General features: G+C 45.7%; 1 protein-coding gene across 3 annotated transcripts in view; it reads left to right on the top strand.

Moving 5' to 3' along the window:
- LOC124048060 (voltage-dependent L-type calcium channel subunit beta-4-like) overlaps positions 1 to 22,819 on the top strand; it is a 101,940-nt gene that overhangs the window by 69,411 nt on the left and 9,710 nt on the right. For 2 of the 3 annotated variants that reach the window (XM_046368452.1, XM_046368471.1), the window contains 5 exons: positions 7,341 to 7,471; positions 9,436 to 9,512; positions 10,589 to 10,608; positions 11,305 to 11,385; positions 20,747 to 20,805. In XM_046368452.1, the coding sequence (XP_046224408.1) occupies positions 7,341 to 7,471; positions 9,436 to 9,512; positions 10,589 to 10,608; positions 11,305 to 11,385; positions 20,747 to 20,805 (368 nt within the window). The remainder of the gene's footprint in view (positions 1 to 7,340; positions 7,472 to 9,435; positions 9,513 to 10,588; positions 10,609 to 11,304; positions 11,386 to 20,746; positions 20,806 to 22,819) is intronic. The other variant, XM_046368462.1, reaches the window with a different exon arrangement.

Consider the following 22,819-nt stretch of genomic DNA (forward strand, 5'->3'; position numbering starts at 1 on the left):
CGTCAACCTCGACAATGAACTGTTTAGTGACGTCAGGCGCAACAAGGATAGGAGCGGATGCAAAACGCTTCTTGAGGAGATCAGAACAACAATCATACGACCGGTGAGGAGGAAGGGAGTTGGTTCTGGACCGACTGAAGACCGTGCGCAGATCATGATATTCCTCCGGCACTCCTGTCAAATCACCAGGTTCCTCCTGTGAAGAGGGAGCAGAAGAAACAGGAGGAATAGCAGACATTAAACACTTCACATGACAAGAAACGTTCCAGGAAAGGATAGAATTACTAGACCAATCAAAAGAAGGATTATGACACACTAGCCAGGGATGACCCAAAACAACAGGTGTAAAAGGTGAACAAAAAATCAAAAAAGAAATGGTCTCACTATGGTTACCAGATATTGTGAGGGTTAAAGGTAGTGTTTCACATAATATACTGGGGAGAGGACTACCATCCAAGGCGAACATGACCGTGGGCTCCCCTAACTGTCTGAGAGGAATGTCATGTTCCCGAGCCCAGGCTTCGTCCATAAAACAGCCCTCCGCCCCAGAGTCTATTAATGCACTGCAGGAAGCTGCCGATCCGGTCCAGCGTAGATGGACCGGCAAGGTAGTACAGGTACTTGACGGAGAGGACAGTCTAGTAGCGCTTATCAGTCGCCCTCCGCTTACTGATGAGCTCTGTCCTTTAACTGGACATGAAATGACAAAATGACCAGCGGAACCGCAATAGAGACAGAGGCGGTTGGTGATTCTCCGTTCCCTCTCCTTAGTCGAGATGCGAATACCCCCCAGCTGCATGGGCTCAACACCTGAGTCAGTGGGGAAAGATGGTAGTGTCGGGGAGAGGGGGGACACAGTTAACGCGAGCTCTCTTCTATGAGCTCGGTGACGAAGATCTACCCGTCGTTCAATGCGAATAGCGAGTTCAATCAAAGAATCCACGCTGGATGGAACCTCCCGAGAGAGAATCTCATCCTTAACCTTAGCGTGGAGTCCCTCCAGAAAACGAGCGAGCAACGCCTGCTCGTTCCAGTTACTGGAGGCAGCAAGAGTGCGAAACTCTATAGAGTAATCCGTTATGGATCGATTACCTTGACATAGGGAAGACAGGGACCAGGAAGCTTCTTTCCCAAAAACAGAACAATCAAAAACCCTTATCATCTCCTCTTTAAAGTTCAGATAATTGTTAGTACACTCAGCGCTTGCCTCCCAGATAGCTGTGCCCCACTGCAGAGCCCGACCAGTAAGGAGTGATATGACGTAGGCAATCCGAGCTCTCTCTCTTGAGTATGTGTTGGGCTGGAGAGAGAACACAATATCACACTGGGTGAGAAAGGAGCGGCACTCAGTGGGCTGCCCAGAGTAACATGGTGGGTTATTAACCCTAGGTTCCGGAGACTCGGAAGACCAGGAAGTAGCTGGTGGCACGAGACGAAGACTCTGATACTGTCCTGAGAGGTCGGAGACCTGAGCGGCCAGGGTCTCAACGGCATGCCGAGCAGCAGACAATTCCTGCTCGTGTCTGCCGAGCATCGCTCCCTGGAACTCGAGAGTAGAGTAGAGAGAATCCATAGTCGCTGGGTCCATTCTTGGTCGGATCCTTCTGTTATGCTGGTGAATGAGGACCCAAAAGCGACTTAACGAAAACAGAGTCTTTATTCCAGTATAGGACAAAAGTAATACTCCTGGAAATATCAAGGATCAAACAAAACAGGAAAAACTTAAATCCACTCGTAGTAGCGAGGACCGACTGGAGACTCGACCACAGACTGTAGGTTGCTTCGGGAAGGCACCGGTCGTAGCTGTCACTGACACCTGCTTACACGCAGCATCTGAAGAAGGTAAATCACGACAGGGCGAAACAAGGACACAGAACAGCGAACATCATACAAGGATCCGACAAGGACAGAAGCGGAAAATAAGGGGAGAAATAGGGACTCTAATCAGAGGGCAAAATAGGGGACAGGTGTGAAAAGAGTAAATGAGTGAGTAAGGAGAATGAGGAACAGCTGGGAGCAGGAACGGAACGATAGAGAGAAGAGAGAGAGGGAGGGGGGATAGAAAAAGGGAACGAACCTAATAAGACCAGCAGGGGGAAACGAACAGAAGGGAAAGCACAAGGACAAGACAATATATGACAAAACATGACAAGTGTACCTATTTCCTCCGCTTGGTGCTGTTTTTCTGCAAATGGACCAGGACGACTGATCCGTGTAAAGGAAAGAATGAATGGGGCCATGTATCGTGAGATTTTGAGCGAAAACCTCCTTCCATCAGCAAGGGCATTGAAGATGAAACGTGGCTGGGTCTTTCAGCACGACAATGATCCCAAACACACCGCCCGGGCAACGAAAGAGTGGCTTCGTAAGAAGCATTTCAAGGTCCTGGAGTGGCCTAGCCAGTCTCCAGATCTCAACCCCATAGAAAATCTGCATGGAGTAATGGGCCAAAATACCAGCAACAGTGTGTGAAAACCTTGTGAAGACTTACAGAAAACGTTTGACCTCTGTCATTGCCAACAAAGGGTATATAACAAAGTATTGAGATAAACTTTTGTTATTGACCAAATACTTATTTTTCACCATAATTTGCAAATAAATTCATTAAAAATCCTACAATGTGATTTTCTGGATTTTTTTTCTTCTAATTTTGTCTGTCATAGTTAAAGTGTACCTATGATGAAAATTACAGGCCTCTCTCATCTTTTTAAGTGGGAGAACTTGCACAATTGGTGGCTGACTAAATACTTTTTTGCCCCATCGTATATAAATGTAGGCAAGTCAGTTAAGAACAAATTCTTATTTACAATGACGGCCTGCCAGGGAACAGTGTAACCCACTTTTCCCTGGCAGGCCGTCATTGTAAATAAGAATTGCCTTGTTCAGGGGCAGAACGACCTTATCAGCTCGGGGATTCGATCCAGCAAACTTTTGGTTAGTGGCCCAACGCTCTAACCACTAGGCTACCTGCCACCCCAAAAATACAAATACATAGTCAAGAAAGAGTGTGCTCTTTCCAGTCTTTTCAGTCCTCTGAAGCAGGTCGTCAGCAGATTGTCACTGTCAAAAACACTGTCCTTGGAGAGCAATTCTGAGGTAATAATTTTGAGCTGACTTTTTCTCCACAATTCCAGTTGGTAGTTACAATCTTGTCCCATTGCTTCAACTCCCGTATGGACTCGGGAGAGGCAAAAGTCGAGAACCATGCGTCCTCTGAAACACTTCCCCGCCAAGCCGCACTTCACGCTTAACCCCGGAAGCCAGCCGCACAAATGTGTCAGGGGAAACACCGTACACCTAGTGACCGTGTCAGCATGCATGATGGGACAAGGACCGGCCAAACAAGATCCGGCCAAACCTTCCCTAACCTGGACGACGTTGGGCCATTTGTGCGTCGCCTCATCGTTCTCCTGTTCACGGCCGACTGCGGCAAAGCCCGGTATCTAACCAGGATCTGTAATAACGCAGCTAGCACTGCGATGTAGTGCCTTAGACCACTGCGCCACTCAGGAGGCCCTGAGCAAGCATTTATGCGGTCCGGGTACAGGGTGTGGCATGTGTCTAAAATGATTTTGTGAGCATTGCGGAGGGCACTGACCTTAAAGATCTCATCCAGGCCTGTCTGTTTGACTCCAAGTACCTTGCTTGCTGTGGTGATAATCCTTCTCAGAATATTTCTCTGGCTGACAGAGGCATTGCCAAACCAACAAACAATAGCAAAGTAAAAATACTCTCAATGAAAAATGTGTAAAACAGAGTCAGTATAGTACAGTCAACTTTAAAAGATCCCAGCTTTTCTTTGAGAAAGTACAGGCTCTGTCCTCTCTGCCCTTTTTGTAGATCACGTCTGTACATTTACTCCACTGAAGCTTATCGTCCAAGAGGACACCCAGATATTTGTATTCCTCTACAATCTCTACGTTCTGACCTCTGATAGATGTGTGATTTATCACACCACTCTACAAAGTTATTTAGGACCGGGCCATGGTGTTCCTTGTTTTTCATCATGCAACAGGCTGATCAAGGCAGTGTCATCAGGCTCAGGAAGTCCAACAGCCACAAAACCAGCCCCCCATCTAAGGAGAAGTCCCGAATTAGTCTCTGTGCCAGAATGGAAGGCTGGATTGTGTTGAAGGAAGAAGAAAAGTCCTACAAACAAAACCCTGACATGGGATTTGGTACCCTCTCGATGTCTATAGACCATGTTGAGGAGAGTAGAAACATGACCTTTCATCATTTTCTCAAGGCGTTTCATTACTAAGGATGTCAAGGCGACAGAGGCGGTAGACATTCAGCACAGAGGGATTAGATCCTTTAGGAATGGGTATAATTATTGATTTTTTCCACAATACTGGCACGTGTTGCTGGTCGAGCGAGGATTGGAAAATGTCTGTTAACACCAGCCAATTGTTCAGCACAGTGCTTTAACACATGTCCACTTATTTTGCCTGAGCTTTTGTGCGTTACATCCCCTGAACAACTTCAAAACATCATCCTGTTTAACAACAGCCCTCTCAAACATTTGTAATGATGCTTCCATCTGGTTTACCTCTGACATAAAGTTGTCTGAATCAAATCTTGAGAAGAAAACATTCAGTTCATTAGCCATGTTCTGGCCCTCATGTCTCCCAAGGTCAGCACTGGTTTTCCCCCTGCCTATGTGGGGGGCACTAGACATGGATTTAAGACCTTGCCAGGCCACCCTTGAGTTTCCTGAGGAGAGGGTCCTATCCACCCTTTGCTTGTGTGCCTCCTTGTCCACCAGTATCTGTCTTTTGATCTCACGTTGTACATCTCTTAAAGCCTGTCTATCACCCTCAGCATAAACTGCCTTCTTCCTATTAAGTAGTGATTTTAGATTTTTTGATACCCAAGGCTTATTGTTAGAGAAGATTTTTCAGGTTTTAGGAGGCACAATTGACAACACAGAAGTTTAGAGAAGTCTGAAACAACATCTGTGAGTTCACCGAGATCAGTGCTGCTGTCCTCAAATACCTCCCACATATTACAGTCAAAACACCCCTGGAGACCAAATACCTCCCACATAGTACAGTCAAAACACCCCTGGAGACCAAATAACTCCCACACAGTACAGTCAAAACACCCCTGGAGACCAAATACCTCCCACATAGTACAGTCAAAACACCCCTGGAGACCAAATACCTCTCACATAGTACAGTCAATACACCCCTGGAGACCCAATACCTCCCACATAGTAGTCAAAACACCCCTGGAGACCAGATACCTCTCAGCACAGTCAAAACACCCCTGGAGACCAAATACCTCCCACATAGTACAGTCAAAACACCCCTGGAGACCAGATACCTCTCAGCACAGTCAAAACACCCCTGGAGACCAAATACCTCCCACATAGTACAGTCAAAACACCCCTGGAGACCAGATACCTCTCAGTACAGTCAAAACACCCCTGGAGACCAAATACCTCCCACATAGTACAGTCAAACCACCCCTGGAGACCAAATACCTCCCACATAGTACAGTCAAAACTCCCCTGGAGACAGGTGATACTGTTGTCGTTCCAGATCTGGACAGTTTTAACTGTGGGTTTCTCCCTCTCCAGGAGCCGACAGAAGGTTGGCCTGAGGTAGACGACATTGTGTTCTGATGTCCCCAGGGGAGGTCTGGTGGTGGCAGAGAACGCATTTGGTATTGTCCCATAGCACAAATCAAGAGTATTTTAATTTTTTACATTCTGGTGGTACATGCGCAGGACTTGGTGCAAAGTACAGTTGTTAAAATCCCCTAAAATAAATGTGAGTGCGTCTGGCGAGATAGATTCCAGTTTCTGTGACAGATTATAAATCATCTCTGATGCTTTTGCTATATTAGCTTTTGGTTGAATGTACACCACGGTAACAAACAATTGAGGGAACTCACAGGCAGATAGTAGGGTCACAGTGACACAGAAAGCAGTTCAATGTCGAGGGTTTCAGAGTCTCTCTCTTACCAGGATCCATTTACACCACTGGTCCCTGACAAGCAGGCAGACGCCCCCGCCGTGAAGTTTCCCTGTAACTGTCAGATCACGGTCCACTCTGACCAGAGTGAAGCCGGCTCCATTTCCCTGTAACTGTCAGATCACGGTCCACTCTGACCAGAGTGAAGCCGGCTCCATTTCCCTGTAACTGTCAGATCACGGTCCGCTCTGACCAGAGTGAAGCCGGCTCCATTTCCCTGTAACTGTCAGATCACGGTCCACTCTGACCAGAGTGAAGCCGGCTCCATTTCCCTGTAACTGTCAGATCACGGTCCGCTCTGACCAGAGTGAAGCCGGCTCCATTTCCCTGTAACTGTCAGATCACGGTCCGCTCTGAGTGAAGCCGGCTCCATTTCCCTGTAACTGTCAGATCACGGTCCGCTCTGACCAGAGTGAAGCCGGCTCCATTTCCCTGTAACTGTCAGATCACGGTCCGCTCTGACCAGAGTGAAGCCGGCTCCATTTCCCTGTAACTGTCAGATCACGGTCCACTCTGACCAGAGTGAAGCCGGCTCCATTTCCCTGTCCGGGACTCTGTTATCCAGCCAAGTCTCAGTAAACGCCAGCAAACAGGCCTCCCGGTATTCGTGTTGGAAGCAAAAATTTGCTGACAGCTCATCCACTTTAACCCTCAGTGACAGGGCATTGATCAGCACGTGATGGGAAGGGAAATATGTTCTTTAATTTTTTTAACTCTTTGTCTGATTGCCCCATGTTTTCTACGTTTGCATTTGGGTTTGTAATCCACTCGCAGACAGTCAGGGATTAGATGGGTCATTGGGATGTCTATCACGTTCGTGTTTGAGTTGCATTGTAATAGGAACTCTCTGCTGTATTGGATTCTGCTGCCAGCAGCGTTTTCATCATTTAGTCTGTTTGTAGCAGGTATGTACATGATCAACAAGATCAGTCCAACACCCCACCACTGTAAAGCCAGCGTTGACAGATGGCAAATAGTTTACAAACAAAGTGTTCAAATTCATGTTGCAAGTTCTAGCAACAGACCTAGCAACAGAAGCTAGAACTCATCAAATCCCATTGTGACGCAGAGGGGGACACTATTTGGCATGACAGGCCCCCAAAAGGCTAGAGCCTTTAGACTGTATGTCTATGAATTGTTACACACTTCTGTTCTAAGACATTCGCTTTGTGTGGCTTTGCCCACAGCCACATATAGTGTGTATTTTTCTGTGGAGTTTTGCACACTGTCTTCTCTTCTGTTGTTTTGTGTTGTCTTGTCCACTACAGACGTACAGCAATGAGTGTACATGTCAGTGTATAACAAACACACACACACTCACTTCACTCATTGTGTTGTTTAATGTTGTCTTGTCCACTACAGAAGTACAGTAATGACTGGTGGATCGGCCGGCTGGTGAAGGAGGGCTGTGAGATCGGATTCATCCCCAGCCCTCTGAAACTAGAGAACATCCGTCTACAGCAGGAGCAGAAGAGAGGTACACGCTCTTACGGGTAAGGCCCTGGTTGAGGGGCTGGGCAGGGGCTGGGCAGGGGCTGGGGGGTGAGAAGTTTACTGAGTGGGTGGGCTTGTTTGGGCAAATGGGCTGAACTGGTGCTGGGGGGTTTGGTTGGGTGGAGGGGCTGTGTTGGAGGGTGCGTTTAGGGTCTGGGGGGTTTGGTTGGGTGGAGGGGCTGTGTTGGAAGTTGGGTTTAGGGACTGGGGGTTGGTTGGATAGGTGGAGGGGCTGTGTTGGAAGGTGGGTTTAGGGGCTGGGGGTTGGTTGGATAGGTGGAGGGGCTGTGTTGGAGGGTGGGTTTAGGGGCTGGGGGTTGGTTGGATAGGTGGAGGGGCTGTGTTGGAGGGTGGGTTTAGGGGCTGGGGGTTGGTTGGATAGGTGGAGGGGCTGTGTTGGAAGGTGGGTTTAGGGGCTGGGGGTTGGTTGGATAGGTGGAGGGGCTGTGTTGGAGGGTGGGTTTAGGGGCTGGGGGTTGGTTGGATAGGTGGAGGGGCTGTGTTGGAGGGTGGGTTTAGGGGCTGGGGGTTGGTTGGATGGGTGGAGGGGCTGTGTTGGAGGGTGGGTTTAGGGGCTGGGGGTTGGTTGGATAGGTAGAGGGGCTGTGTTGGAGGGTGGGTTTAGGGTCTGGGGGTTGGTTGGATAGATGGAGGGGCTGTGTTGGAAGGTGGGTTTAGGGACTGGGGTTGGTTGGATAGGTGGAGGGGCTGTGTTGGAGGGTGGGTTTAGGGTCTGGGGGTTGGTTGGATAGGTGGAGGGGCTGTGTTGGAAGGTGGGTTTAGGGACTGGGGGGTTTGGTCAGGTGAAGGGGCTGTGTTGGAGGGTGGTTTTAGGGTCTGGGGGGTTTGGTCAGGTGAAGGGGCTGTGTTGGAGGGTGGGTTTAGGGTGTGGGTGGGGTTGGTTGAGTGGAGGGGCTGTGTTTTGGAGGGTGGGTTTAGGGGTTTGATTGTGTTGTTTGGGTAGAGGGGCTGTGTTGGAGGGTGAGTTTAGGGTCTGGGGGGGTTGGTTGGGGTGTTGAGGGTTGGGTTGTGGGTTGGAGAGGGGATAACTGTTTCTAAGAAATGTCCTGAATAAGCATTAATCAACTATTTATAAACGACTTAATTAAACATTTGTAAACGTATTATAAAAGGTTACTGAAGAGGGAAAGCGACATGGGTGGATCTGATGAGAGGCCACCTACTCCAGGTGTGGCTCTGCTGTAACTAGGGTGGTTTACTCATAATAACATATTGGTGACACTAATATGAAAGAGATGATATGCATCATTTTATATAAGTTTCCTCATTGCCGACTATGACAGAGAGAATAGTCATTCTCCCACTATTGAGTCATTCAGCTCTGTTTTAACTCTTTGTTGTCTACTTTAAAGGACACTTCAGCGTTGGCCTCATGTTGCAGAGGGTTACGTTTATGTAACTATTGTGGTAAAACAGTGGGTATGTCATCTCACATAGTGCCTCGATAGATATTATCTCCAAGACAATCACTGCTCATAAATTATATATTAGCCTCTTTAATCCCAGCCCCTTTGTTATCACAATTTCTGGAACAATGTGTTGTCAATACTCGTCTATTCTAGAATGTATTTATAGTATTCATCCATTCTACTGGTAGACCATTCTATTCTAATGCTAAATATTCAACATGGACACAAATCAAACTTTAGTTTAGAAGTGCATTTAAAACTGTAACAAACTTTACAGTAACAAATAATAAAATGAAAGGGATAAAAACAAGCAAAAGGAAATAACAGAGAATAATTAAATAACATTAAAACACCAAGGATGTCTAAAGTAACAATAAAATGACTGATTAAAAACAGAGAACTCTGTTATTTACCCTGTTTCTCCTGAGGATGGGAGTTGTGTGGGACTCCCGTGATGGATGAGACTATCTGTCTGTGTTCCACATTAATGTTTCTTCTCTCTATCTCTGTCTATTATCCTTTGTGCCTTACAGTAAGTCCAGTGGGAATTCCTCCTCCAGTCTAGGAGACATGGTTTCAGGCGGGTTCAAATCCAACCCTCCCTCTGCAGGTGAGCCTCCAGACAGAAGCCTATTAGGGGAAGAGCGTCTCTCCACCCGTTTGTCAGAATTATTCATTTATCATCCAAAACTATGATCTAATTGTCCTTGTCTCTAACATACCATATCATTGTTGCTCAGTGTGTTGTTTATTAACTATTATTATGTATGTATTATTATTATTGTTTATTATATGTTTATTAACATATCAAATCCAGTGTTAGACGAACTGTCGGTCACTTCACATTAGTGAACTATGAACTGAATGGTTATCAGAGTATATGTACTCAATGACATTGTTCTACTCTTATGAGAAAAATCAAATTACTTCAAAATGCTGCAGCTGCTCAATACAAACTTTTAGAGTAAGTTAATATGTGAAAATAGGGAACAGTGTCTGGAGGTTGGGTGGATGGAATGTGGAGTTGTGCGATCTTTGTGTCTTCCAGAATGTGCCATGCACGTTCTATTGGACTGGAATGAGGTGAGCCATGCACTCTCAGTCCACTCCTCCTCTCTTCCTCCAAGAGGATTATGGACAAGCATTATGTCCAAGCATTGAGTTTGCTTTAAGGCAAACATAACCCTATAGCCCAAACCCTGTTGGGCGAAATTTTATGGTTTGATGACAAGTTAAGATGAGAGATGCTTTATCCAAATATAAGGATTTGCTCCATCTTATATCCATCTTAACATAAATGTAAATATTACTCTCTTAATTTGAATTTATAAAAAAAAATGTCAAAAAATAAAGACTTTTAAAGGATAATGCAACTTACCAAAGGCTTTAGCAGACTCACTTAACAAGTGTAACCAAGGCTGTCACCTGCAAAGGAAGGTTTGGAATAGAAGCAACAAATAAATCAAGTGTTTTGACCACTAATATACTGTCTACATACTGTATATGTAGTACTTCATTTATTTGTGTGATAAGATATTTGCATCCATTATTGTACTCTTGAAATATTTCCATCAGTATTAGAGGAGTACTGAAAAGGTATCTCTCTAACGTGTTGTACTGTATATTGTATTATGTTTCTTGCCTGGCGTTCATAGGCAATTATCAGTTGTTTTCTCATTTCTACAGGAAAACAGAAGCAGAAAGTGGTGAGTAGTAATAACATGTTTTATTCACTTTAATCCATCCACAGGTAAACCCCAAGATCTGTCACCACACAGAATCTGGCTGCACCGAGACTAATCATATACTGGATTATATATATTACTGTGTTATTCATCTAGGTGCAATGGCATCCTCCATATCAGCGTTTCAATCTTTATTTTAGGCATACAGACTAACTAATAGGTTGGACTTTATTCACCCCAATTAATATCTTAGGAATAAATACTATGAAGTGTCTTTGCAGACCTGATTGAGCTCACTTTAATACCATGTAGACCTGTCTTCTTTTATTTCATTCCAGCCCTGGAAAGTACCAGGGCTTAATGATGCTATTAAATTGATTGACCAAAGAAAAATAGGAGTTGCATAAATGAATTAGATGGCTCATCTTTAACAATGATCTGCTGGCAGTATTTTAATTATAACACTTTTCCAGCACATTATCAGTAAGTAAAACAGAAACGTCCCAATGTCTTAATAGCATAACTTAATGGCTGACAGTAATATATCCAGCTACTGTTATACTCATTATTTTGTACCTGTGTTGTAACACTGTAATTCCACAGATACACTTTCTTGGTATTAAATAATACTTAATAAAAGGACATAATGGTGAATGGCATGTTACATGTTACTGTTGCTGTGTCTGTGCTCCCTCTAACCCTTGAACTCTGCTACAGACTGAAAACATCCCTCCCTATGACGTGGTCCCCTCCATGAGACCAGTGGTCCTGGTAGGACCGTCCCTGAAGGGATATGAGGTAGGCATCATGACAATAATATTTTCAGTCTCTTGTAAAGTGTTTTATTCGGCCTCCAATACAGCTATCCAGAACAACTGCAATATTTGGTTGTGTGCCATACAGTGACTCCAATTCCCAGCTCTCCCTTTTGGAATCTATATTGAGGGGCGTCAACGTGCAGACTAGTGGTTGAGATGCAGCTTCATTGAAGAGGTTCACTGACAGTGAATAACTGCCCCGTTCATTATCAGAGTAGATATTTGGAGCTATCCAAAAATAACAGCTATGTCTGGCTTATCCATTCATTGGTAACTAACCACCAATGAGGGTTTGCAGAAAAAGGAGGGCAACATCTTTTCCTTGATATGTATGGGGGAAGGGGGGAGCCAGGATCATCGTCGGTCCTCATTACCGCGCCACTGTGTTGCTGTGGTAACAACCTTCTGGGTAAAACACATCAGTCTGAAAAAGTAGAGCATGGCTTGAAATTAGAAACACAGAGATAAACAGCACCAGAAGAAGCTCTGTGTGTGTGTGTGTGTGTGTGTGTGTGTGTGTGTGTGTGTGTGTGTGTGTGTGTGTGTGTGTGTGTGTGTGTGTGTGTGTGTGTGTGTGTGTGTGTGTGTGTGTGTGCGTGTGCGTGCGCGTGCGCGTGCACGTGCGTGTGTGTGTGATAATACAGTGTAAAAAAATAAACAAGATAATTTATGCGAAGGTGGATGGAATGGAGGCACAATTTCTTCTTCTTAATGTGATTTTTCCCCCCAATTTACAGAGATTTGTCTATTGGTCCAAACCATCCAATTACACTGACTTGTGTGAACAGCATGATGCTGTTGTTATTAATGCTCAATGTCAAGAGAGCTTTACCGAACATCCTTTTTCCTCTAAAAATGTCCCTTGTGAAATGTAAAAGAAAATGTTTTAACGTTGCCATGAAATATTCTGAACAAAAATATAAACGCAACATGCAACAATTTCAAAGATTTTGCTGAGTTACAGTTCATATAAGAATATCAGTCAGTTGAAATACATTATTTAGGCACTAATCTATGGATTTCACATTACTGGGAAGGGGCACACCCAATGGGGAGCCAGGCCCAGCCAATCAGAATGAGTTTTTCCCCACAAAAGGGCTTTATTACTGACAGAAATACTCCTCAGCACCCCGCCCCACCTCCCCTCAGATGATGCCGCAGGTGAAGAAGCTGGATGTGGAGGTCCTGGGCTGGCATGGTTACAAGTGGTCTGCGGTTGTGAAGCCGGTTGGACGTACTGCCAAATTCTCTAAAAAACATTGAATTCTCTGGCAATGGCTCTGGTGGACATTCCTGCAGTCATTAAGAAAATTGCATGGTCCCTCAGAACTTTAGACATCTGTGGCATTGTGTAATATGACAAAATCGCCAATTTTAGAGTGACCTTTTATTGTCCCCACCTGTGTAATGATCATGCTGTTTAATCAGCTTCATGATATGACACACCTGTCAGGTGGATGAATTATCTCGACAAAGGCTCAAATGTTCACTATCAGGGGATGTAAACAAATGTGTGCACAAAACCTGAGAGAAATACGTTTTTTGTGCATATGGAACATTTCAGCTCATGTAACTGTAACAGTATAACGTTAGTCCGTCCCCTCGTCGGGCTCGAACCAGGGACCCTCTGCACACATCAACCACTGACCCCCACGAAGCATCGTTACCCATCGCTCCACAAAAGCTGCGGCCCTTGCAGAGCAAGGGGAACCACTACTTCAAGGTCTCAGATTGAAACGCTATTAGCGCGCACCACCAATAACTAGCTAGCCATTTCACATCGGTCACATAACATAGGACCAGCACTTTACATGCTGCGTTTATATTACATGTTGCGTGTATATTATCCAGGCCAACCAGTGGTTGCAGGAATGTGCTCAATGCTTGAATCATTGTGGGGCGGCAGGTAGCCTAGTGGTTAGAGCATTGGACTAGAGCAAGATCGAATCCCCGAGCTGACAAGGTAAAAATCTGTCGTTCTGCCCCTGAACAAGGCAGTTAAAATAAGAATTTGTTCTTAACTGACTTGCCTAGTTAAATAAAGGTAAAATAAAATTGTCTAAATATGTAGACTAGTTTATTAAATCTCCTCTGCAAGCATAGCCGTCATATGTTAAAGACCCAATAGACTTCATAAACAAGATCTCACCATTCACGGGATTAACAGAAGACTGTATTTTGGTCACGTTAGATGTGGAGTCTATATACTAGCATTCCCCATACCGGGGGCTGGCAGCCCGTGCTCACGTTTTGAGAGACCGAGATACTAACAACTACCCACCAACAAACGTCATTCTAGAGCTGAATATGTTTTGAGGTAGAACTATTTCAGGTTTGATGATGAATACTACCTCCAAACGAATGGATCATCGATGGACTCCACATTCATTCTGAGCTATGCTAACCTTTATGTGGGTCATTTTGAACATTTTGTTAACAATGAAAACGAAAATCCATTTGTGAGTAAAGTCCTGAAGTGGTATCAATATATTGACGAGAGAAGAGCTGTCAGACTTGATACCATTACTCAATGACATTGACCTCAATCTCAAATTCACTATTGAATGTGACACTAAACGTGTTCATTGCCTCAATATGTTTATTGAGAAATCAAATGGAACCCTGTTTACAACTCTGTATAGAAAAGAAACAGACAGAAATACTTTATTACAGCTTCTACCCGAGCCATTAAAAAGGGGACTTCCAAGAAGCCAGTTTTTCAGACTGCGCAATACATGCCACTCCACAGAGGACTATCTAGAAAAAGCAGCGGATTTGCACGATAGTTTTTTAAGAGGCTACTCTCCACAATGTGTGGATTAAGCTCTTAATTTGGCATTAAGGAAAACATGAGATTAACTGCTACAAAAAGACCCACTCGAGCTAAAGAACACTATAATGTTCACCACCACATGAACTCGCACAAAGTGGGAGATGCTGTCAAGAAACACTGGCATGTTTTATCATCAGACCCAGTTTTGCCAGCTGAATTTAACAATCCACCACTTATTGTATATAGGAGAGGTCGCAAGTAACGCAATTATTTTGGTCCAGCCACAAAAGAAGATGAGCCTGGCTCTTTTACGCCCTGTTCCGAATGGTAGCTATAAATGCAGAGGTTGCACAAAGTGTAACAATATGATGTGTGAATATTGCTGTGACCCACATACAGGAAAACTGTTCACAAAAATGACATTAGTAAATGCTCCACCACCCATGTTATCTACATGATTAAATGTCCATGTGGGCTGTGTTATGTAGGTAAAACCTCTTGTTCTTTCAAAGAGAGAATTAGTTAACATAAAAGTTAAATCAGGAGACATGACAGGGATGTCATGGGACGAAAATCCAGTCTCAGTACAATTTAATGACCAAAAACCTTTGTGTCATAGAGAAAGTTAAGATATCAGACAGGGGAGGTGATATAAATAATACTCTGAGCAAAAGAGAATTTTGGGGGGGATTTTCTGTCATGTTTGTCATTTATTATCTTGTCTTGTCCCTGTGCTTCCCATTCTATTCGTTTCCCTCTGCTGGTCTTATTTGGTTCTTTCCCTCCTTCTAGCCCTCTCTCTCCCCCTCCCTCTCTCACTCTCTCGCTCTCTCTTCTCTCTATCGTTCCGTTCCTGCTCCCAGCTGTTCCTATTCCCCTAATCATCATTTAGTCTTCCCACACCTGTTCCCGATCCTTTCCCCTGATTAGAGTCCCTATTTATTCCTTTGTGTTCCGTTCCTGTGCCGTCAGTTCCTTGCATTGTATTCACCATGCTGTGATTGCGTTTCGCCCTGTCCTGTCGTGTTTTTTGCCGTGATTGTGTATTACCCTGTCCTGTCGTGTTTTGTGCCTTCATCAGACGCTGCGTGTGAGCAGGTGTCTCAGTCGACTACGGCCTGCGCCTACCCGAAGCGACCTGCAGTCTGTGGCCGCTTCTCCAGTTGTTTTCCCTCTACAATCTAGAGGATTTCTGTTATTCCGTTTTGAACATTAATAAACTCTGTTTCTGTTAAGTCGCGTTTGGGTCCTCGTTCACCTGCATGACAGAAGGAACTGACCAAGGAATGGACCCAGCGACTTCAGACGCTGTTTACACTGCCGTCAAGATCCAAGGAGCCATGCTCGGCAGACACGAGCAGGAATTGTCTGCTGCTCGCCATGCCGTGGAGAACCTGGCCGCTCAGGTTTCCGACCTCTCTGGACAGTTCCAGAGTCTACGTCTCGTGCCACCTGTTACTTCCTGGCCTGCCGAGCCTCCAGAACCCAGGGTTAATAACCCACCTTGCTACTCCGGGCAGCCCACTGAGTGCCGCTCCTTTCTCACGCAGTGTGAGATTGTGTTCTCTCTCCAACCCCACACATACTCTAGAGAGAGAGCTCGGGTTGCTTACGTCATTTCACTCCTTACTGGCCGGGCTCGAGAATGGGGCACAGCTATCTGGGAGGCAAGGGCTGATTGCTCTAACAGATTCCAGAACTTTAAAGAGGAGATGATTCGGTTTTGACCGTTCAGTTTTTGGTGGGGAGGCTTCTAGGGCCCTGGCTTCCTTATGCCAAGGTGAACGGTCCATAACGGATTATTCCATTGAGTTTCGCACTCTTGCTGCCTCTAGTGAGTGGAACGAGCCGGCGCTGCTCGCTCGTTTTCTGGAGGGACTCCACGCAGTGGTTAAGGATGAGATTCTTCCCGGGAGGTTCCTTCAGATGTGGACTCTTTGATTGCTCTCGCCATCCGCATAGAACGACGGGTAGATCTTCGTCACCGGGCTCGTGGAAGAGAGCTCGCATCAACGGTGTTTCCCTGCTCCGCATCGCAACCATCTCCCTCCTCTGGCTTTGAGACTGAGCCCATGCAGCTGGGAGGGATTCGCATCTCGACTAAGGAGAGGAACGGAGGATCACCAACCGCCTGTGCCTCTATTGCGGAGTTGCTGGACATTTTGTTAATTCATGTCCAGTAAGAGGCCAGAGCCCATCAGTAAGCGGAGGGCTACTGGTGAGCGCTACTACTCAGGTCCCTTCATCTAGATCTTGTACTACTATGTCGGTCCATCTACGCTGGACCGGTTCGGGTGCTACATGCAGTGCCTTGATTGACTCTGGGGCTGAGGGTTGTTTCATGGACGAAGCATGGGTTCGGAAACATAACATTCCTTTCAGACCGTTAGACAAGCCTACGCCCATGTTTGCCTTAGATGGTAGTCATCTTCCCAGCATCAAATTTGAGACACTACCTTTAACTCTCACAGTATCTGCTTTTTTGATTTTCCGTTCACCGTTTACACCTGTTGTTTTGGGTCATCCCTGGCTAGTATGTCATAATCCTTCTATTAATTGGTCTAGTAATTCTATCCTATCCTGGAACGTTTCTTGTCATGTGAAGTGTTTAATGTCTGCCATCCCTCCCGTTTCTTCTCTCCCTACTTCTCAGGAGGAACCTGGCGATTTGACAGGAGTGCCGGAGGAATATCATGATCTGCGCACGGTCTTCAGTCGGTCCCGAGCCAACTCCCTTCCTCCTCACCGGTCGTATGATTGTAGTATTGATCTCCTTCCAGGGACCACGCCTCCTCGAGGTAGACTATACTCTCTGTCGGCTCCCGAACGTAAGGCTCTCGAGGATTATTTGTCTGTGTCTCTTGACGCCGGTACCATAGTGCCTTCTTCTTCTCCGGCCGGGGCGGGGTTCTTTTTTGTTAAGAAGAAGGACGGTATCTGCGCCCCTGCGTGGAAGGGCTGAATGACATAACGGTTAAGAATCGTTATCCGCTTCCCCTTATGTCATCAGCCTTCGAGATTCTGCAGGGAGCCAGGTGCTTTAAACCTTCGTAACGCTTACCATCTCGTGCGCATCAGAGAGGGGGACGAGTGGAAAACGGCGTTTAACACTCCGTTAGGGCATTTTGAGTACCGGGTTCTGCCGTTCGGTCTCGCCAATGCGCCAGCTGTTTTTCAGGCATTAGTTAATGATGTTCTGAGAGACATGCTGAACATTTTTGTTTTTGTCTATCTTGACGATATCCTGATTTTTTCTCCGTCACTCGAGATTCATGTTCAGCACGTTCGACGTGTTCTACAGCGCCTTTTAGAGAATTGTCTCTACGTAAAGGCTGAGAAGTGCTCTTTTCATGTCTCCTCCGTTACTTTTCTCGGTTCCGTTATTTCCGCTGAAGGCATTCAGATGGATTCCGCTAAGGTCCAAGCTGTCAGTGATTGGCCCGTTCCAAGGTCACGTGTCGAGTTGCAGCGCTTTTTAGGTTTCGCTAATTTCTATCGGCGTTTCATTCGTAATTTCGGTCAAGTTGCTGCCCCTCTCACAGCTCTTACTTCTGTCAAGACGTGTTTTAAGTGGTCCGGTTCCGCCCAGGGAGCTTTTGATCTTCTAAAAGAACGTTTTACGTCCGCTCCTATCCTCGTTACTCCTGACGTCACTAGACAATTCATTGTCGAGGTTGACGCTTCAGAGGTAGGCGTGGGAGCCATTCTGTCCCAGCGCTTCCAGTCTGACGATAAGGTTCATCCGTGCGCTTATTTTTCTCATCGCCTGTCGCCATCTGAGCGCAACTATGATGTGGGTAACCGTGAACTGCTCGCCATCCGCTTAGCCCTAGGCGAATGGCGACAGTGGTTGGAGGGGGAAAATTTTGTCGTTTGGACAGACCATAAGAACCTTGAGTACATCCGTTCTGCCAAACGACTTAATGCCCGTCAAGCTCGTTGGGCGTTGTTTTTCGCTCGTTTCGAGTTTGTGATTTCTTACCGTCCGGGTAGCAAGAACACCAAGCCTGATGCCTTATCCCGTCTGTTTAGTTCTTCTGTGGCTTCTACTGATCCCGAGGGATTCTTCCTTATGGGCGTGTTGTCGGGTTGACAGTCTGGGAATTGAAAGACAGGTTAAGCAAGCACTCACGCACACTGCGTCGCCGCGCGCTTGTCCTAGTAACCTCCTTTTCGTTCCTGTTTCCACTCGTCTGGCTGTTCTTCAGTGGGCTCACTCTGCCAAGTTAGCTGGTCATCCCGGTGTTCGAGGTACTCTTGCGTCTATTCGCCAGCGCTTTTGGTGGCCGACTCAGGAGCGTGACACGCGCCGTTTCGTGGCTGCGTGTTCAGACTGCGCGCAGAAGAAGTCTGGTAATTTTTTTTCTGCTTCTGCTCCTGGTCTTGCTGGGTCTCAGTCTGTTCCCTGCCATCGCATCTCTCCTGTTATTGTCCCTGCCCTTGCTGTGTCTCAGTCTGTCCCTAGTTCTCATTTTTTTTTTAGAGTAGTACCCTAGTTTCCCTTTTTATCGTTTTTCGTTACGGTCCTGAGGAGAGGAGTTGGGTTCTTTCTCGGGACGTGCTGGACCGTTTGATCTATGATTTCCTCCGTTGCCGCCAGTGTTCCTCCTCGAGAGCGCCAGGAGGCGCTCGGTGAGTGGGGGTACTGTCATGTTTGTCATTTATTATCTTGTCTTGTCCCTGTGCTTCCCATTCTATTCGTTTCCCTCTGCTGGTCTTATTTGGTTCTTTCCCTCCTTCTAGCCCTCTCTCTCCCCCTCCCTCTCTCACTCTCTCGCTCTCTCTTCTCTCTATCGTTCCGTTCCTGCTCCCAGCTGTTCCTATTCCCTAATCATCATTTAGTCTTCCCACACCTGTTCCCGATCCTTTCCCCTGATTAGAGTCCCTATTTATTCCTTTGTGTTCCGTTCCTGTGCCGTCAGTTCCTTGCATTGTATTCACCATGCTGTGATTGCGTTTCGCCCTGTCCTGTCGTGTTTTTTGCCGTGATTGTGTATTACCCTGTCCTGTCGTGTTTTGTGCCTTCATCAGACGCTGCGTGTGAGCAGGTGTCTCAGTCGACTACGGCCTGCGCCTACCCGAAAGTCTGTGGCCGCTTCTCCAGTTGTTTTCCCCTCTACAATCTAGAGGATTTCTGTTATTCCGTTTTGAACATTAATAAACTCTGTTTCTGTTAAGTCGCGTTTGGGTCCTCGTTCACCTGCATGACATTTTCACCCTCTAGACATTATTTGTTAAAGATTTTAATGATGAAATGCCTATGTATGTTATGCTGTAAATGTGAACATGAATTAATTCCACCATTTCAGATTACTCTGACGTTTTTATTGCGCTGTACCCAATGATTTATGAAAACTTGCTTGATTGGTTGATGTCCTCATTGTGGTTTTACAGACGTGTTTAATATCTTTAATGTACACACTTTATTCAAATATTTATGAAATGTACATTGTTATATTTGTGTAACACTTATTTTCCCTCGATTCCGAGCCCATTCGTTGCATTGAACGAATGTGAGTGGAGCTATAAGGGTGCTATTTAAAAGAAAGCTCACAAAGGTCTTACGAAGGCCTTGAGGTTGAAACTTAAAGCAGTGATACTAGAAAGAGCCGTGTGCGGGTTTCCTCTTTTTGTCTTATCTTATTCAACTGTTACCATGCACCTGCAAAAAAAGATAGCTCAGATGTGCGAGTGCCTCTTGAATTTTGTTCAGTGTATATAGAATACGGTTATTGTTGTGTGGAAAAAACACAAATTGTCTTCAACTCCTTGTCGTTATATATGTGGATATACCATATAACAATTGCTCCCTGCTCCTTGCTAGCCTTGTCCTTGCAACTACAGTTCTTTTCATCTTCAGATTGTAATTGAAATACCTTGCAGAAATAGCATTAATGTAGACTGGTCTGACCTGCTATAGCCCAATTCATCACACCAAGTTTTTATGACACTTCATTTTAGGCCTTAATCACCTTATTTAATGTAACCAGGATTAATTCTGTAGAAAATTAGGTGGAAAGAATCCAGAGATCATGCTTCTCCTTTGCTGGATGTTTTGGACCAGTGGGATAATTCACAGGCAGGGCAAGAGGAGCCTGGTGGGACCTAACGGTTGGATGTCATAATGAGGAATATGGAGAAATCTTTATTGGATAGGTAATGGTGGTGGACGGGGAAATATGGGACGGGGTCTTAGCACTCATGCTGCGTTCATACTGAAATCAAAAAGGAAGACAAGGTTGACAACTGTTCTTTTGACATCCTTGGGCACCTTTGTCCATAACATGTGCTATTTTTTAACATTGAACATCAAGATATGTAGCTTCACCATATGAAATGGGTCTTGTCACAAGGGCTTTCTTGCCATGAGGAAGGCTCTTTGAAAGGCTTGCAGTAGCTGTGAGGAATTGTCAATGCATTTCTACTGGTTTATTTCCTTTCTGGCTGTCAACCCTTTTCACTTTCTCTTTCTCAACCTCACTTTTTCTCTTTCCCTTCTTTTTCTCCATCCTTTCCTAACTTTCTCCTCTGCCATCCTCTGCTGCTCTTCCTGGCTCTGCGTGTGCAGGTGACAGACATGATGCAGAAAGCGCTCTTTGACTTCCTGAAGCACAGGTTTGATGGCAGGTGAGGAGTTGTGTTGTCAGCACTATCCCTGTCCCTGCGTACTGTCAACCCTATCCCTTCATATTGCACTAACACTCTGCCTGCTTACTGTAGCATCAGGCACTCAGCTGCTCATGGCACCTATGCAAAAACTACTATAAGATAGTGCGGAAAATACACTGAATGTACAAAACATGACATAGACTGACCAGGTGAATCCAGGTGAAAGTTATGATCCCTTATTGATGTCACCTGTTAAATCCACTTCAATCAGTTTAGATGAAGGGGAGGATCAGGTTAAAGAAGGATTTTTAAGCCTTGAGCCAATTGAGACATGGATTGTGTATGTGTGCCATTCAGAGGGTGAATGGGCAAGACAAAATATTTGAGTGCCTTTGAAGGGGGTATGGTAGTAGGTGCCAGGTGCACAGGTTTGAGTGTGTCAAGAACCGCAACCCTGCTGGGGTTTCCACCCTCAACAGTTTCCCTGTGTGTATCAAGACTGATCCACCACCCAAAGGACATCCAGCCAACTTGGCACAACTGTGGGAAGCATTGGAGACAACATGGGCCATCATCCTTGTCGAATGCTTTCAACGGCTTTTAAAGTCCATGCTCCAACCAATTGGGGGTGCAACTCAATATTAGGAAGGTGTTCCTAATGTTTGGTATACTCAGTGTAAACACCTTCCTAATATTGCGTAGCACTCCCAATTGAAGTTGATTTAACAAGTGACATCAATAAGGGATCATAGCTTTCACCTGGATTCACCTGGTCACTCTTTGTCACGGAAAGAGCAGGTGTTCTTAATGTTTTGTATTAAACTATAAGGCTATTTCTTCACATAATAAGCGCAGAAATGCACACATGACAGTAGGCTATAAATACAAATGTTCTATTAGCAGGAAAACACCATTATCAAAAGTGACCACAAGTGCATTTAAGCATGTAATGCTTTAATTATAAAGGTGAATTTTTATGGTGAAAATGTTCTTCCCCAAATTTGAAGCTCATGCGCTGTTTATGTATGCCAGCCTTGTAAAGCGGATTCATGTGCTTAATTTTAAGAAGTTATTTGGCCACTTTAGTTGTGATACAAAGCTTATCAAAACATATAGGCCTATGGGCTAGGCTACATGTGTCACGTTCTGACCTTAGTTCCTTTATTATGTCTTTGTGTTAGTTTGGTCAGGGCGTGAGTTGGGGTGGGTAATCTATGTTCTTTTTTCTATGTTGTATTTCTGTGTTTGGCCTAGTATGGTTCTCAATCCGAGGCAGCTGTCGATCGTCGTCTCTGATTGAGAATCATACTTAGGTTGCCTGTTTTCCCCATTTTGGTAGTGGGTGATTATTTTCTGTGTCTGTGTTTTATGTGTAGTGTATGTCACCTTGCAGAACTGTTTTGTTTCTTCTATTCACTTCGTTATTTTATTTTGTGTGTTCAGCTAATAAATTAACATGGACACTTACCACGCTGCGCATTGGTCCGATATTTCATACTCGTCGTCAGACGACGAAGAGATCCGTTACAGAATCACCCACCACAACCGGACCAAGCAGCGTGGTAACCAGGAGCAGAGGGTTCTGGACTCCTGGAAATGGGAGGAGATTTTGGACGGAAAGGGTCCCTGGACACAGGCTGGGTAATATCGCCGCCCCAGGGAAGAGCTGGAGGCAGCCCAAGCAGACCGGCGGCATTATGAGGAGTTGGCACGGCAGCGCAACAGGGACGAGAGGCAGCCCCAAAAAGATCTTGGAGGGAGGCACACAGGGAGTGAGGCTTAGTCAGGTAGGAGACCTGAGCCAACTCCCCGTGCTTACTGTGGAGAGAGGTGGACCAGGCAGGCACCGTGTTATGCCGTGAGGCACACGGTGTCCCCAGTGTGCAGGCATAGCTCGGTTCGCTACATCGCAGCTCCTTGTATCGGCCAGGCTAGAGTGGGCATCGAGCCAGGAGCTATGAAGCTGGCTCAGCGCATCTGGTCTCCAGTGCGTCTCCTCGGCCCGGGGTATATGGCACCAGCCCTACGCACG

Source organism: Oncorhynchus gorbuscha, linkage group LG01 (genome assembly GCF_021184085.1).
Source record: "Oncorhynchus gorbuscha isolate QuinsamMale2020 ecotype Even-year linkage group LG01, OgorEven_v1.0, whole genome shotgun sequence".
Lineage (NCBI taxonomy): Eukaryota > Metazoa > Chordata > Actinopteri > Salmoniformes > Salmonidae > Oncorhynchus > Oncorhynchus gorbuscha.